The sequence below is a fragment of the Physella acuta genome, unplaced genomic scaffold (genome assembly GCF_028476545.2).
Source record: "Physella acuta isolate Inbredline_101_S28 unplaced genomic scaffold, ASM2847654v3 ptg000048l, whole genome shotgun sequence".
Classification (NCBI taxonomy): Eukaryota; Metazoa; Mollusca; class Gastropoda; family Physidae; genus Physella; species Physella acuta.
In genome coordinates this window covers 367,437-382,871 of record NW_026731568.1, presented here as the reverse complement: position 1 = coordinate 382,871, position 15,435 = coordinate 367,437, and the positions used below count along the sequence as shown (strand labels likewise).

The 15,435-nt window shown below is 35.7% G+C and overlaps 2 protein-coding genes across 2 annotated transcripts; one reads left to right on the top strand and one right to left on the bottom strand.

The window, feature by feature from the left end:
- Positions 1 to 459: 459 nt before the first annotated feature.
- LOC131944708 (uncharacterized) lies at positions 460 to 7,341 on the bottom strand. The gene is made up of 7 exons (XM_059305503.1): positions 6,986 to 7,341; positions 4,407 to 4,603; positions 3,642 to 3,864; positions 3,007 to 3,185; positions 2,062 to 2,284; positions 1,630 to 1,727; positions 460 to 1,072 (listed from the first exon to the last, which is right to left on the bottom strand). The coding sequence occupies exons 1-7, from the start codon at positions 7,038 to 7,040 to the stop codon at positions 809 to 811; spliced, it is 1,239 nt and encodes a 412-aa protein (XP_059161486.1). The 5' UTR covers positions 7,041 to 7,341; the 3' UTR covers positions 460 to 808.
- A 4,577-nt stretch (positions 7,342 to 11,918) lies between these two features.
- Positions 11,919 to 14,560, top strand: LOC131944626 (toll-like receptor 3). Its single transcript, XM_059305334.1, has one exon. The coding sequence runs from the start codon at positions 12,191 to 12,193 to the stop codon at positions 14,558 to 14,560; it is 2,370 nt and encodes a 789-aa protein (XP_059161317.1). The 5' UTR covers positions 11,919 to 12,190.
- The last annotated feature ends 875 nt before the right edge of the window (positions 14,561 to 15,435 follow it).

The following is a 15,435-nucleotide window of genomic DNA, read 5'->3' as shown; positions in this document are numbered from 1 at the left end:
CTGAGTGGTCAATCTGTCTAGCATCGTGTGTCTGTCAACTGAGTGGTCAATCTGTCTAGCATCGTGTGTCTGTCAACTGAGTGGTCAATCTGTCTAGCATCGTGTGTCTGTCAACTGAGTGGTCAATCTGTCTAGCATCGTGTGTCTGTCAACTGAGTGGTCAATCTGTCTAGCATCGTTTGTCTGTCAACTGAGTGGTCAATCTGTCTAGCATCGTTTGTCTGTCAACTCGTGGGGCAAGACAATGCCACTAACAGATGCTTCAACTTACAATGAATGAATGATAACATTGTTTGGCACTGTTTAACTCTGTTTTTCAATTGACCAACCGACGCTGCATTGAGCAACATCATGACACCAACAGCAGCTGCTACAAACTTTTAATAAGGAATGTAAATATAATATTCTCGACACTGTATTCATAAATCAACGTTCAAAAGCTACACACTTCCGTTTGTTGTAGTTGTTTTATTTCTATGACATATTTGACATTTGGTAATTTTCAAATAGTACATCATATGATATTAATGTTGTATAATGTTTTGTTTTACAAAGGAAGGGGCAGAAATAATAAAATCTCAATACACTACATTTCGATTCTCTATTGTTTAAAAAATAAAAATGTAATCAATAATTAAATCAAAGAAAAAATATAAATAGATTATATGTTTAGGTATGTGTAGTATGCATTACAATTAGCGCTATCAGATGCGTAGAGAGTTAGAAATCTATGACGTAGATAGTTACTGTGTAAACATGTGACGTAGACAATTACTGTGTAAATATGTAAAGTTTAAAGCTCCCCCCCTTAAAGAAAGCAGCCCTGGTGTACATCTGGCATAAGATTCGCTTGACTGACCGTCACGTTTCCGTCCCTGACTGAGCATCTATAAATAAAACAGTGAAGCCGGTCGGCCATGGCGAAGCGTAGAGTTGACGCATGCGCGTAGCTGTCACAAGAGCCTATGGGTACGGGCTCACTTCTGAGTATGTGGGCTGGGTTGGGGTAGGGGACGAAACCTTCAGCTGGTGGGAGAATTTGTTCCCAGTCAAGTCTCAGAGTCTTTGGGCCCTGTAAAAACAATTTGTCTAATTAAAGAAACGTCTCACTTAAAGCAAATAATTAATTACTTGTATCGACTGAATATATTTTGTTTGTTTTTGTTCTTTGCATCAGACAAGTAATTTACAGTGTCAGTTTGCCTTGCATGTTCGCTTTAGTATTACAGTTTTCATCATCGGCTTGTGGGAACTGATTCAGATTTACAATAGTAATACTTCTTTCTTGTAGCCTACTTTCATTCATTTAAGATGGTTCACGTATACATAGATCTAATACAAAACGTCTAATTACAATTTTATTTTTAAAATAAACTGAACTGACTATATAAAGGTTAACACATTGTTTGAGATGTGGTAAATACACTGAATCCTAAATATCGGTGGGAAAATTATAAAATTTCTTACCAATTCACGAAGTGTAATGTCCATTAATATATGTATATTATTTAAATTATAGTAATCAATAGTTCAGAATGTCAACACATTAATACTGATGTATGACATTACTTAATTTAATAATTAAACTAACATTGAGTGAATTTAGTAGTACATTAAATGTAAACTTACGTTGATTTTACACATCATAGTGAAATTTGATGGGTTGTCGCCCTTGATAGTTGGAAAAGCCATGTATTGGTACAGCTGGTGGCTCCCGACTGAGGCATCTAAAAATAGAACAAAACATCAGTGATAAATCACTTGTTATTTTTTAACGTTAGTTTGTATGTAGCTGTTTCCAGTCATTACAACTACACGTATTGGCTGAAAAAAAAAATTGAAGCATAGTTTGAAAAAAAATAAAAATTATAAAAAAAGTCCAAGTTCAGAGTGCAGATATCTTGTTGATAGGCTCCACGGTACCCACACCTAATCCAACCTAAACGTTGAAAGTGTCAAATTTTAAACAATCACTGAACTGCTTTGTTTGTAGTGACTTTAAAGTTAATCGTGTCTTTAGAACAGCGACTGTGAAACTTGATGGGATAGTAAATCACTAACCTCTGCTGGTGAGCTTAAGGGACTGCCATGCCGACGTTATATCACCGAATGAATTAATGTACGTGGCGTTACAAAAATACGAGCCGGCGTCTGTACATTTAGCGCCATGTACCGCCATTTCTATCCTCATCGTGTGCCTATTGGCTGGGTTGTCTGATGACCCTTGTAAGCTTCCCGTGTGTGTGAACGTCCAGTTCTTTCCGGTAGAGTTTTGTGGTGTAAACTGTTTAATGGCCGACAGTCACGTGATAATGATGACAATAAATAATACAACAGTCATGAAATAATTGATTACTATTTTACACGAATAAATAAATCTAAAACACGATTTGATAATAGAATAACATAACATTTCAGTTAAAGTCATCAGTTTGTGGTTACTAATATTTGAAAGGCTAGAGGGTGTTTGTGGGGACAAAGTGGTCTAGCGGTAGAGAGCTGGACTGTTAACTAGTAATTCTCGAGTTCGAATCCTGGTTCAAGTCAGTCGACCGTCCCTGAGTCCACCCAACTCTGATGGGTACCTAACTCACGTTATAGAAAGTAAAGGCGGCTGGGCATAGTGCTGACCACAATATCTTTTCATATGCCGAGGTAACAGAAACAAGTGAACTCTACTTCACTTGACCTACAGACCGTAAGGTTTGAAAGGGAACATGACTTGACTAGAGGGTGTTATTTTGTGTATAAAGTCCAATGAGGCTTACTTTGATTGTTTTATCCGAGACCCAATCAACGCCTGAAAGTGATTTTATGATACCAGCTTTTCTACCGCTTCCAACACCCCCTACATCCAATCCGGAGTGCCTTCTATCATTATATTTATAACAAGGCTGCTATTGTATTGTGATTGCGTTTTTCGTGTCACTTTAAATAGTATTCAATTAAAGAGCACAAACTAAAGAATCTAACTTGACCTAACAAGAGATGAAGACATGTTCTTACAGAGGAGCTGTACGGTGCTGGAAATATCCTGTATCTGGCCAGTGTTGTGGGCAGGCTTGAGGGTCCTGGTGTCCAACTGATGGTTAATGCTACCACTGTGGCGGCTGTCGCTGGGACGCCAGCGTTTGTGGCATTGCATGCAGCGGTCAGAGAGCCTCTGTCGTCAGTGGCTGGACTAGCTAAAGGAATTGATGGTCAGGTCATAGACATGTTCAAACACTTCAGCAAATTGTGACACTAATTAAGTTACTTCATGTGCTAAATCACTTCATAAAATTACATCGCTAGTTTAACTAACTGATTTAGTTACTTCATGTGCTAATTGACATATTAAACCACTTCATAAAACTTCAAAGCTGAGTTAACTCAGTGCTGAGAAGATTAAAAATGTTATTACTAAATTAACTCAATTCAATTGATTATCTTAATGCAGACTAAAATCATACACTTCATATTGCTCTGTTAACTTTAAAAATAGCCAATATTAAATTATTTAATCTCTTTTTTTAAGGTTTGTTTTTACAAATCGAAGATGTTGTAGCTTTATAATTGGACTCTGATTTGGGCAGCTGTACCTAGTTGAGCCAGTCCAAGAAAATCGAGACAAACTCTACAAAAAGAGAAAGTGATTTTACTTGTACTTGTGACATTCTGATACTCCATGACCGTCACTAAATCCCCCGCTACATCCAGGTAGGTGGCGTTACAGTAATACAAGCCCGCGTCGTCAGCCACTGCATCGTTGACCACCATCTCTATCCGCATCGTGTTCCTGTTGCTGGGTGCGTCTGATGTTCCTTGCTGGCTTCCATTGAACGTGAAGGTCCAGTTTCTTGATAGGGAAGTTTGTGGTGGAAACTAGGATAAACAAGAAAATTAAAACGTGTCATGTAGTCAAATAAAACTAAACTGGCAACAAAGTTGTATATTATACATGTACAAACATGTTTTGTCTGTTGTAACAATTTAAAAACTCAGAAACCAAAGGGTTAGCTTTATGAATGTTTATGTTTATCAAAACCATACACGTATATTAAAGGGTTACATTTATTTATAAATTTATTATAGAGGATTTTTGACCAAGCAAAGATAGACGTCAATAGCGTAGAAGCGTTTGTGTTTAAATTGCTACCATTTAATTTCTTTACTTTAAAACGATTGAGAGAGTTCAAGAAATGTGATTACTGTGGAGCTGTAAAGATTAACAGAATTCTAGAAATTTGATTACTGTTTAGCTGTAATGATTGACATAATTCAAGAAATTTGATTACTGTGGAGCTGTTATGATTGATATGATTTTAAAAAAGTGATTACTGTGGAGCTGTAAAGATTAACAGAATTCAAGAAATTTGATTACTGTTTAGCTGTAATGATTGACATAATTCAAGAAAAGTGATTACTGTGGAGCTGTAGGGTGCCGGGAACAGCCTGTATCTGGCGTAGGTTGTGGGTGGTGCCGTCCCGTTGGTCCAGGATATGGTCAGTCTGCTAATGGTGGCAGCACCTTCTGGAACACCAGCACGTGACGCGTCACACGTCACAGTGAAAGCTCCTCCCTCCTCTATCTCACTTGGGCTGATGATAGTTTGACCACTGGCTGGAAGAATTAGTGAATTGTGAGACATTTGTTGGAAGTGAATAAGTGAATTGTGAGACATTTTGTAAGAAGTAAATAGATAAATTGTTTACAGCTTAGGTTTGATGAAAATAAATAGAAATATTGCTTTAAAAAAACCACTTTACTTTCAAGTTCCCTGAATTTGCAACTTTTATAACATTGATTCTAAAAATACAAAATTTCTAAATGATTTTTAAGCTTAAGTTAGCTTTTTAAATTTGTTTGCAGCCGCTTTGAAAACAAAATAAAATTTAAAAACACGTTTTTCCTCAATGTATTTAACATTGATCTCTCGCAGATTGAATCTAGCACCACCCATCTTTACTAACTGTTGAGATCTTCAGTTAGATAAAGTAATTAAAAATACATCGCGTTACCTCCACCCTAGCCCCGTATGAAATCATTACCATATTACCATATTACCATATTACCCTATCACCATCTGATGGTGTTTTAAAATACGACGTGAAGCAATCACGTACACCACGTACTTTTGTTTATCTCATACAGTGATTGTAATCTGATCATACACGCCCTAGTATGTCCAGATCAAAAATTTAAAGCCCTAATAGAATTTCTTAAGGTAGTGCACGTTTCTCTAATCCGAGGATTATCCGCAACGACTTTTAAATACCCTGACATAAGTTTGTAATCATTTCTGAATGTATAAATTTGAAGTGATTCTACTAAAGATGACCTTTGGGTTTGCTACATAATCAAAAAAATAAACTGGGAGTGATCTCCCCTAAACTTTCTCGAATATTGTTATAACACTACGGGTGATAGCAACACGGGATAAAGACAATATTTTAAATCCATTTTTAATTACTGAAATTTTTAAAAATAGAATAGAATCTCGTAAAAAAAGTGAACGCCAAAAAAAATTGTATAATAATACGGAATATTATTAGTACTTTATAAATTCACATTCGTTTTTTTTTTTGGGAAATCGGAAATAGCGTAAATAGCGTAAATTACTACTTCCGGTCAACGGAAATTACTCAAAATTTGACTGATGGTAGTGAATTAGGTTTTTTACTTACTGATTTTCTTTAATATTATAATAATACACCACTATTTAAATAACTATGAAGACAAGCGTGGGTCACTATATTATCTATTGGATACCTTTTCTTATATTTAGGAAGAGACCCACGCATTTCTCTATAGTTATTTAAATAGTAGTGTATTATTATATATTTAAAGAAAATAAAGTAATTTAACATATTTAGCGCATTATTACATAAAAGCTTGCTATTAAAACGTTTTTATGCATTTTTTTCAGTAGGCTACTTAAATTTTTAAAAAAATTTACAATAGAGTTGCATGACTAAAAACTATTGCACAGATAAAGAACATGATAATACACTTATAATAGTGCAAAAAGAGTAGTAGGGCTGCCACTAATTTTAGAATTTTTAATTGATTCATAAAAAAATTAGTTAGCCGTCCAATTACGTCAACTTTGATGTCGTATCGCATTGATTTTAAATCTTTATCCACTCGCCCAATTTCAGAGAAATTGGCTGGTTAGAAGTGCCCAAAATTTCAAACGCCTGACAAAAAGCACGACAGACAGGCAGAGAAAGCAAGTTAAATATAAAATACTTAAAAAAACACTTTTTAAAAAACCACGTTTTTCTTGTGGACTAAAAAGTAGAAAATAACTATTTACATACATTTGATGACAAAAAACGTGGGTACGTTCACCATCAAATTTCCCGACCCTTCTGCCCGACCCACGTTTTGTCATCAAATGTATGTAAATAGTTATTTTCTACTTTTTAGTCCACAAGAAAAACGTGGTTTTTTAAAAAGTTTTTTTTAAGTATTTTATTTTCTCCTTTTTAGTCCGTTGCTACACATGAAAAACGTGGTTTTTAAAAAAGTTTTTTATATATTTTATTTTCTACTTTATCTAATGACTTGATTAAGTATGAATTGACTAAGTGTTTATAAATACACGGACTAAAAAAAATCTTGAGCGACCAGGATTCGAACCTGGGTTGTCGCGGCCACAACGCGAAGTACTAACCACTATACGATCACGGCCAGCGCGCTCACATCGATTGGGGCCGAAGTAACTGTGTCAATAAGCCTCCAGTCTTGTCGGTATCTTTAGAAATCATGTCCTCAATTTTATGGTCCTTTGGGCGTAATTAAATTAAGCTAATTACGGTCTCTAATTGCTAGTTTTTATGATTGCATCTGAAATTGTTAGGCGAAAGTAGCCTGCATGCCAAATTTCAGAACTATAGAACAATCAGAAGTGGGCTAATTTTCGATGTCAATTTTAACAACAAACACACAAACGCGAAGCTGAGTTAATAAAAACGTGTTAAAAAGCTAGTAAAAACTTACCAGAATGTGTTCCCCACAGAAAGAAGAGAAAACATAAAACGATAGGACTTAACATGTTTCTGCAACTAACTTGCTTTTGACAACTAAAGATTTTTCGGTTTGTCTTCCCTTCTCGTCACCTAAATTACAAATATTGAATTGTGTAACGGCCCTGTCTATCACACCAGGTAAGGCTTACAACGGCCACCTAACTACAACAGGTAAGCCCACCTAGCTACTCTAGTAAAAACTGTCACCTCACTATACCAAGTAAGGCCACCTAGCTACACTAGTAAAAACGCAACCTTACTACACCATGTAACAGCGGACACCTTCCTATACCAGGTGGGAACTTGGCCTCTTAGAACACTTGGCCGACCAATAAATAACTGAGTCCTCGGATATTAGAATTGTAAATGTACAGCCTGTGGCCTTCAACATTCGCTCCGCTGTTGGGCTATGTCGCATTAATTATTCCAATTCATTGATTTAAATAGATCATAAGTCACATCGCTAAATACCACCAACTGGTGGGAATAATGAAGTAGAGTTTTATTAATTACATTTTAAAAAATTAATTGTACTGGTATTTAAACTTGTAATCATGAGACAATTTGATGATGTGTCTTGTGTATCAAGTTTGTAAAGTTAAAAATAACAACCAATATTTTAGGTTTACTAACCAATGTTTATAGTTTAAAGCATTTATTTTAGCCAAAACAATATTGGGGTTACCTCATCGGCATTCTGTTGTGACGAGTGGCCTGTTACACGTCCAAAGATAAAAAGTTTACAAAAAGCCAACACGCAAACCCAAACCCAAAAACCTAACCCTATGACACGTCCAAAGAAAAAAGGTTTGCAAACAACCCAGTAACACAAAATTGAGCTTTTAGATCGATAGTCGACACAAACACATGCATATACGCACACACAAACATACACACACGCATATACGCAGACACACATACACACAAACACATACACATTGCGTACACACATAAACGCATTTACTCAAATAAAAACTCTCTAACACACACACGCACAAACAGAAAAGTCTAGAAGATTCGTATAGCCATGTTTTCTAAAGAAGTGCATGTTAAATCAGATACATGTCCAAGTTACTCTCTAACTTCCCCAGCTGTATAGTGACACAATCTGTTGTTTACGTCTTGTTATTCAAATCATGAAAGGTCGTCAGGGGTTAAACAACCAACATAGATCAATGCATGTCTAGATACAACCTGCACAATCACCTCCCCTTCTTTACATGCCAACCACATGATTGATACCCATAAACTAAGGTGAGAAATACATTGCTTATGTATTGTTGTTTCCCTTGTTAAGTCTATGTACGGTTGTTTCCCTTTTCAAGACTATGTATTCTTGTCTCCCTTGTCAAGTCTATGTATTGTTTTCTCCCTTGTCAAGTCTATATATATATAACTGTAAACTCAGCTTTAATATATTTTTTCACTGTCATTAACTCTTTTTAAAATCTTTTTATCGGAACACTTCAAAACATATTTTAACTTTGAGACCCACATGTAACCAAGTTAAACACAGACGATGACACAAAACACACCCAAAAACTCACCATGAAAGGTATCTTGGCTACTTTACACCTAGCTTTACCTATTCAACAGTCACAAAACCTACAAAAATAAACATTGTAATGACACGATTCATTGGCTGACACTTCACCCATACCCCCTACTCATTCAGTTTTCAATAATTGCTTACACAGCAATCGTACTGGAGAAAAAAAAAATCGAGTAGGATAATAGGAAAATATTCACACTTTCCCATCAGAAAATCGATTATCGACCCTTACCAAATATACAACTAAAATATCGAATCTGTCCACATAAAGGGACATAACCCGGGAATAATTCACCTCATCTCTATCATACTTTAACTAGATTCCTGGTTGTATGATTACTAAAATTGTATATTTTTTCAACTTTTGTTCATATCATGATATTAATTTTTATTCCTTTCTCTACTTGCCACTCGTAATGGCACAATAACTTTGACATTATAGACTACGGATATATCACAATTATAATATATGTTTTTTTTTTCATCATAAATGTATGATACGTGTGTTGTGTAAATTATCCCTATTGATTTTTAATTAGCTTTGAAGTTTTAAAACTTCTATTTTGTGGTCCCATACTCAATAGATGCCGTTTCAATAAATCAATCTTTAAAGGGGAGGAACCCAGTAAAAACCTAACTTTATAATTCTATTGGTTAGTTCCCCTAGTGTTATTTTCATTGAAGTTGATTTTTTGTTTTCATTTATGTCATGCTCTAAATCAGATGCTACGAGTAAATAACAAAGTTTGGACTACTTGCTGGATCCGTCACGTACGTCAGCCGTTATGCTCCAGTATTATTTGTGCTACAGGCTGTAGGAATAGTCTTGTTATGTCAACTATTTTTAAATAATTTAATATTCTAATTTTTTTAAATAAATTTTTGTAATTTTATTTAGCAAATACAAACCTATATGTATAGCTGCACATTGTCATTAGCATTACGGTTCTCTACACATTTAAATATTTCTTTAAAATTTAGTTTTGTTTTAATGTTGTTTTAAGCATCTAATTGCTTTTGATGTTGCAACCCCTCGGCCCTCGGAAGTTTCACGTGAACCCCCCCCCCCCCCTTTAGGAGAAATTTAAAGTGCCCCCCTTTATCACCCTCCTTAAAGTTTTAATCCCACCCCCACTTCCTCCTCCACCTGAAACTCCGTTAATTTGAGTGGAAATTATAGATAGTGTTTGCATTTTTTATTTATTTTGTGTTCGTTTTAAGTTGCATTTTAAGACACCTGGGTTTTCCGTACATATAGTAATAGAATGAGGTCACTGCTGGCGACATATTGAAGGAACCAGATCTAATGCTCGATACGGCTTGATCAAGCTGCAGAATCTGCTGTCTAAAATATCTCGCGTTTGTTAAACTAACTGCCATGTTATTTTACTAAAACTTTGTGGGTTGGGAGGGGTAGGGGCTAATTTATGTTGGCAGGTTCTAGATTGTGTGGACTAAGTGTTCGCTAGTGCTGTTATAAACGTTGACACTTACATGTGTTTTTATTGTGCTTGACTAAGACACTGCTGATATTTAGGACACGGGACTGTGAATAACATTCATCTCTTAACACATACAATCGAACAACCTAGTGAATAACATTCATCTTTGAACACATACAATAGAAAAACCTAGTGAATAACATTCATCTTTTAACACACACAATCGAAAAACCTAGTGAATAACATTCATCTTTTAACACATACAATAGAAAAACCTAATGAATAACATTCATCTTTTAACACATACAATCGAAAAACCTAGTGAATAACATTCATCTTTTAACACATACAAACAAAAAAACCTATTTAGAATGGTCTAAGTAGGCCGATTCTGAAATTATTTACCAAGGAAGTAAAAAGTTTATTTTCAAATGTCCAGGTTTATAAATATTTTTTCTGTTAATCGTTCCCCCAGCTCGGTGTTTCAACAGCTAATTCCAAGGTCTTAAATTTAACAGATACTAATTTACATGCTTGTCAGGGAAATATTGAATCTACATCTATGACATATAAATTTAAAATGTATGGGATATTTCACTTCCTTGATACCCTGGGGTGTTTAAAATAATATATAAATGTCTGCTTGTAAGTTGAGACATCCGTAATTTTAAAGCTATTATTATCTTTCTGGTTTTGTAAGAAGAGTTAGCAGAGCGTGGCAGCCCACTTTACAACATTGTAGATAGCGTCGTCGTCTTTAAACTTCCGTCAGTGGCCACTATTAGATGTGGCTTTAAGGCTTCTGTGTTCTTAGTAAGTCTAGTCGACAACAGGTCAAACTTAGCAGTCTTCAATTTGGTATGTTTTGTGGGTTTTTTTAAGCATTTATTTGAATACTCGGCTTACAATGATTTCAGACTTCGTTGTATCCAAATTAACTAACCATTTAATTCCAGAATGATACTCAATATAGTCAATTAACCAATTAACGCCGGACTTTTCCCAGCCCCCCCCCCCCCCCACTCAACAACGTCGTTACATTCCAGAGCAATAACCTCCCTGTCATTACCAACCAAAGTAATTATTTCCCTCTACAGATCAAGAATGACACTAAAATCAATTTTAAAACTTGAATATAAAACAAACTACACAAACATCGGTTTCAAAATTTCTATTTTCTTAGGGAAGTTTCTCAAGTTTAAATCTAACCGAAAACCGATAACCCTAACCCCAACCCTAACCCTGAACCCTTGCCCTAACCCTAACCCCAACCCTAACCCTGAACCCTAACCCTAACCCTAATCCTGAACCCTAACACCTACTAATCTTTATGCTTATTCGATCGTATTTCTATCTCTTAATGAATAATTTTCCGTGTGTGTGTGGAGGGGGGGATGATGGAGGTGGGTAATGTAATGTCCCGCTGACAACCATTTGCATAAGACGTTTCTTAAGGGGGATTGCAGTAATGCAAGTATAATTCTCCACTTTGTATATTTGTAAAAAAAAAATTAAAAAAAAATAAAACTGTTTACGTAATAAGCCTCTACCTTGAAAGGACTTTGACATCTTTTACAAAAATTGATGACTAAATCAATTCAAACGATTTCTGTTCTAGCAAAAAAAAATTTTTTATATTTATGGGCATTTATAAAAATCAGAATAAAGATAATTCAAATTTATTTTTATGTACTTTTATACCCACTAAAAATAATAACAGTAAAGTAGATAATTAATTTTTACATTTCGCTACAAAGATATATTTTTTCAATTATGTATTTTCAGGTAAACACCCAATCAAATATTAAAAAGTATAAAACCGAAATAAAAAACAAACTTCCAAGAAAGTAGATGTTAAGGTTTCAAGTTTTTAAAAGATCAATATTTGTGCTAGCCGCTACAGACGAAGATGAGGATTAAAAACCTGATACAACTCACCCTTAATTACTCGTGCTTAATTGTTTTACTCCTATGTTCGACAAACCGAGTTTTGTGCTTCATATTATCAACAAGCAGATCTCATTCCAATGATGACTTTACGAGTCAGCAACCGAGTCACGCAGCTCCTAAAGTACCCAGCCACTCGCCATGTTCGCAACGGGTGGAGAATACAGGACTTACAATTGACTGTCGTTCCTTACAGCTGACAGGTGTTTTACCTACCTGGTTTCCCCAGAATACGATGTCCATTTTATTAGATAGCAACCAGTTGACCTCTGTACCCGCGACCTTTGACCACCTAAGTCATCTTCGACGTCTCAGCTTGTCATACAACAGCATTACAGATCTACAACCAGATACTTTTTCAGGGCTAGGGCAGTTAGAATATCTAAATCTCGATTACAATCCCTTAGAGATACACCACATGTCTAACGACACATTCGCTTCTCTTGAAAATCTGACTGAGTTGTCTATGCTACAAGATGTAAAACTGCCAATTACACCCTACCCCATTGAAGCGTTCTCAAGCATTTTAAACTTGAAATCATTGACAGTAAGCGTTGATTATGAATTACTCAATTTCGGTGAAAATTTCAGAAGTTTAAAGACATTTTCTGAATTAAAACTGAGAGGAAATATAAGAAAGGTAACAAAAGATAGTTTTATAAATTTAAGAAATCTCAAACTACTTGATCTAAGCGTAATTCGAACGATAAAAGAAATCGATACTGGTGTTTTCCAACCACTGACAAATTTAAACCAGCTTTATATCAGCGATCTTCGAGTCCACCTTAAAGTAGTTCTTGCAAGTTTAAGTGGGCTAGTAGGCCAATCCATGGATACCATCGTCTTAGATTATGTTCGATTTTTCGTCCATGATAGATATTCGGATATTCTTCAAGGTGACGGTATCTTAAGCCGTAAACACACAAAATATTTGACACAGATATGTGTTGCTCATGTCGCTTTAACTAATTGTAAACTTTACATCATTCTAGACAAGGCTGTAACAAGTAAAACGTGGGATCGTTGCCTGAAGAGCTTGGACCTTACAAATAACCCTATAATGGGAACGAAAATTGTCGTTTTACACTTGTTTAAGATGAGTAACTTAGAGACGTTAATCATTCATGACTACTCAAAACCACAGGCTGCTAAAAATTCTCTGTTGAAAACTGATTATGGCAATATGTGCAGAACGTCTAACCCTACTCAAAACTACAACTTTAACTATAATCTAAACGATAGTAGCTACATGTTCACGTCTAATATTAGCAACGGGTATAAGTTATACATTTCCAAGTCTCTTCGATGTTTAAACTTTGGAAATTTAATCACGGATTTTTCGATTGAATCGAATGGAACGTTTGTATACGCTGATAATCTCGTTTATCTAGATGTATCGGATGGCGGCGGGTCAATGTTTACCCATCACCTACACGGACTGACAAATATAAAAGCTCTTATTCTATCAGGCAGTGAACTTACTGTCATCAACAGAACATTCTTCGACACGATGCCAAGTTTAGAGACACTGGACTTGTCAAGTTGTCAGCTCATTGGTCAGTTTATGGCAGAGTCTGGAGGAAGATTGTTCCAGAATCTTCAATATTTAAAGCAGCTTGATCTGTCTTTTAATCAACTGGCGTTTCTTAGCCCTGAAATTTTCTCCAAAAATGTCAATCTCAAAGAGCTTTTTCTTGCAGGAAACAGGTTCAAGAAAATTCCATTTAGTTTGAAGAACACTCCTAGGCTGAGTGTCTTGGACATGAGATTTAATGAATTGACGAGACTTCCTGTCGAAATAAGAAATAATTTGGACCAAATTTTTAAAGAAAACAAGGAGTTCAGCTTTTATTTAGAAGGAAATGTTTTATCTTGTGGATGCCATGACATCCAATTCTTACAGTGGATACAGTTGACAGTTGTAAATATGGATATGTTCAGGAACTATTCGTGCGTTGATAACGATGGAGTTTTAACATACACGACAGCTCTTTCAGATCTACAAATTTACTGGCGTCAGTGTTGGGGAACATTTTTCCTGTATCTTTCTGTGATCCTGTTTTGCTTGCTTATCATTGGATTTGTGTTGTGTTTTTTTGTTACCAAGTACAAAACGTACATCATTTCTGGGCTGCTGAATTTGTTTAGTGAAACCTTTCTAAAGAAACCTTCCAACTACGAGATTGGTGTCTTCATTGGTTATGCTGATAGAGATTACCAGTTAGCTTGTCATGACCTCAGGCAGTTTATCGAGGCCACGCTGGGGTTAACGACCTTTATTCGTGACCGTGACCTCTCACCTTCAACCGACCTGGCGTCTGGGATTATCGATGCTATAAATAGAAGTTGGCGCGTGCTTCTGGTCGTGAACGAAACTTTTCTCTCGCAAGACGATTGGTTCCTCTACACATGCAGGTCAGCCATATCCAACCTGACGCCCGCTAATCCTAATCTTATTGTGATTATGGTTGACAGCCAGTTACGTCATCGTTTACCACGTGACATCCTGGGGGCGGTGTCTGAGGAAAACATCATCGTCATGAACGAGGGGAGGAGACTCAAGTATGACGTCACGGATAAGCTGAGAACTCGATTACTAGCCTAACCATTTTAAAGACGAGTTCACACAAGTACAGACATAAAGAATAGTTTAAACAAGATTCATAGGCAAGTTCACACAAGACATAAAGAATAGTTCAAAAAGATACAAAGGCACGTGTCCTCTCACCTTCAACTGACGTTGCCTCTACCACTGCCACTGTGCATGCAATAGACAGAAGTTGGCGCGTTCTTCTGGTTGTCAACGAACGAAACGTTTTTGTCAATTGACCGTTGGTTCTTGTTCATGTGTAGAGCAGCCACATCTGCTTTGACGTCTGCTAACCCTAAAAGGATTGTCGTTCTTGTTGAGGACCAGTTACGTCACCGTCTGCCAGCCGAACTGTCGAGAGTTGTTTTGGAGGATAACATCGTTGTTACCAGAGGAAATTTCTTAGACTATTCGCTGACGGAAAAACTAAGAACACGATTGGTAGAATAAATACAAGTTATTAACTAGAACTGAAAGGAAAATGTTCACAGAGATTCTCTTATACACTTTGACATAACTACGTTTAAACTGATTTAAGTTTACTATTAAGATAAAGATTCAGATTTTTAAAAAAACATTTACTTTGAAAATAAAACATAAAATCAGTTTAGAATATCTCTCATTGTGTTGGTCTATATTTGTTTCTATGTTGTAACAATCATGCTTTTGTAGATAACAAAACCAACTATTATGCCAACATAGTCTCTTTACTTTTAGCAAGGTTCTATTTTTTACTATGTTAATTTATATACTATATCGTTTAATGTTTAAAATTATAGCATAAATAAACAAAATTAATACACACAGATAAGTGGTAATGTTTTATAGACCATTAGAAATAATTAGAAATAATTTGACAGCGTTCAGTATTAAAAGGCCTAAAATTAACT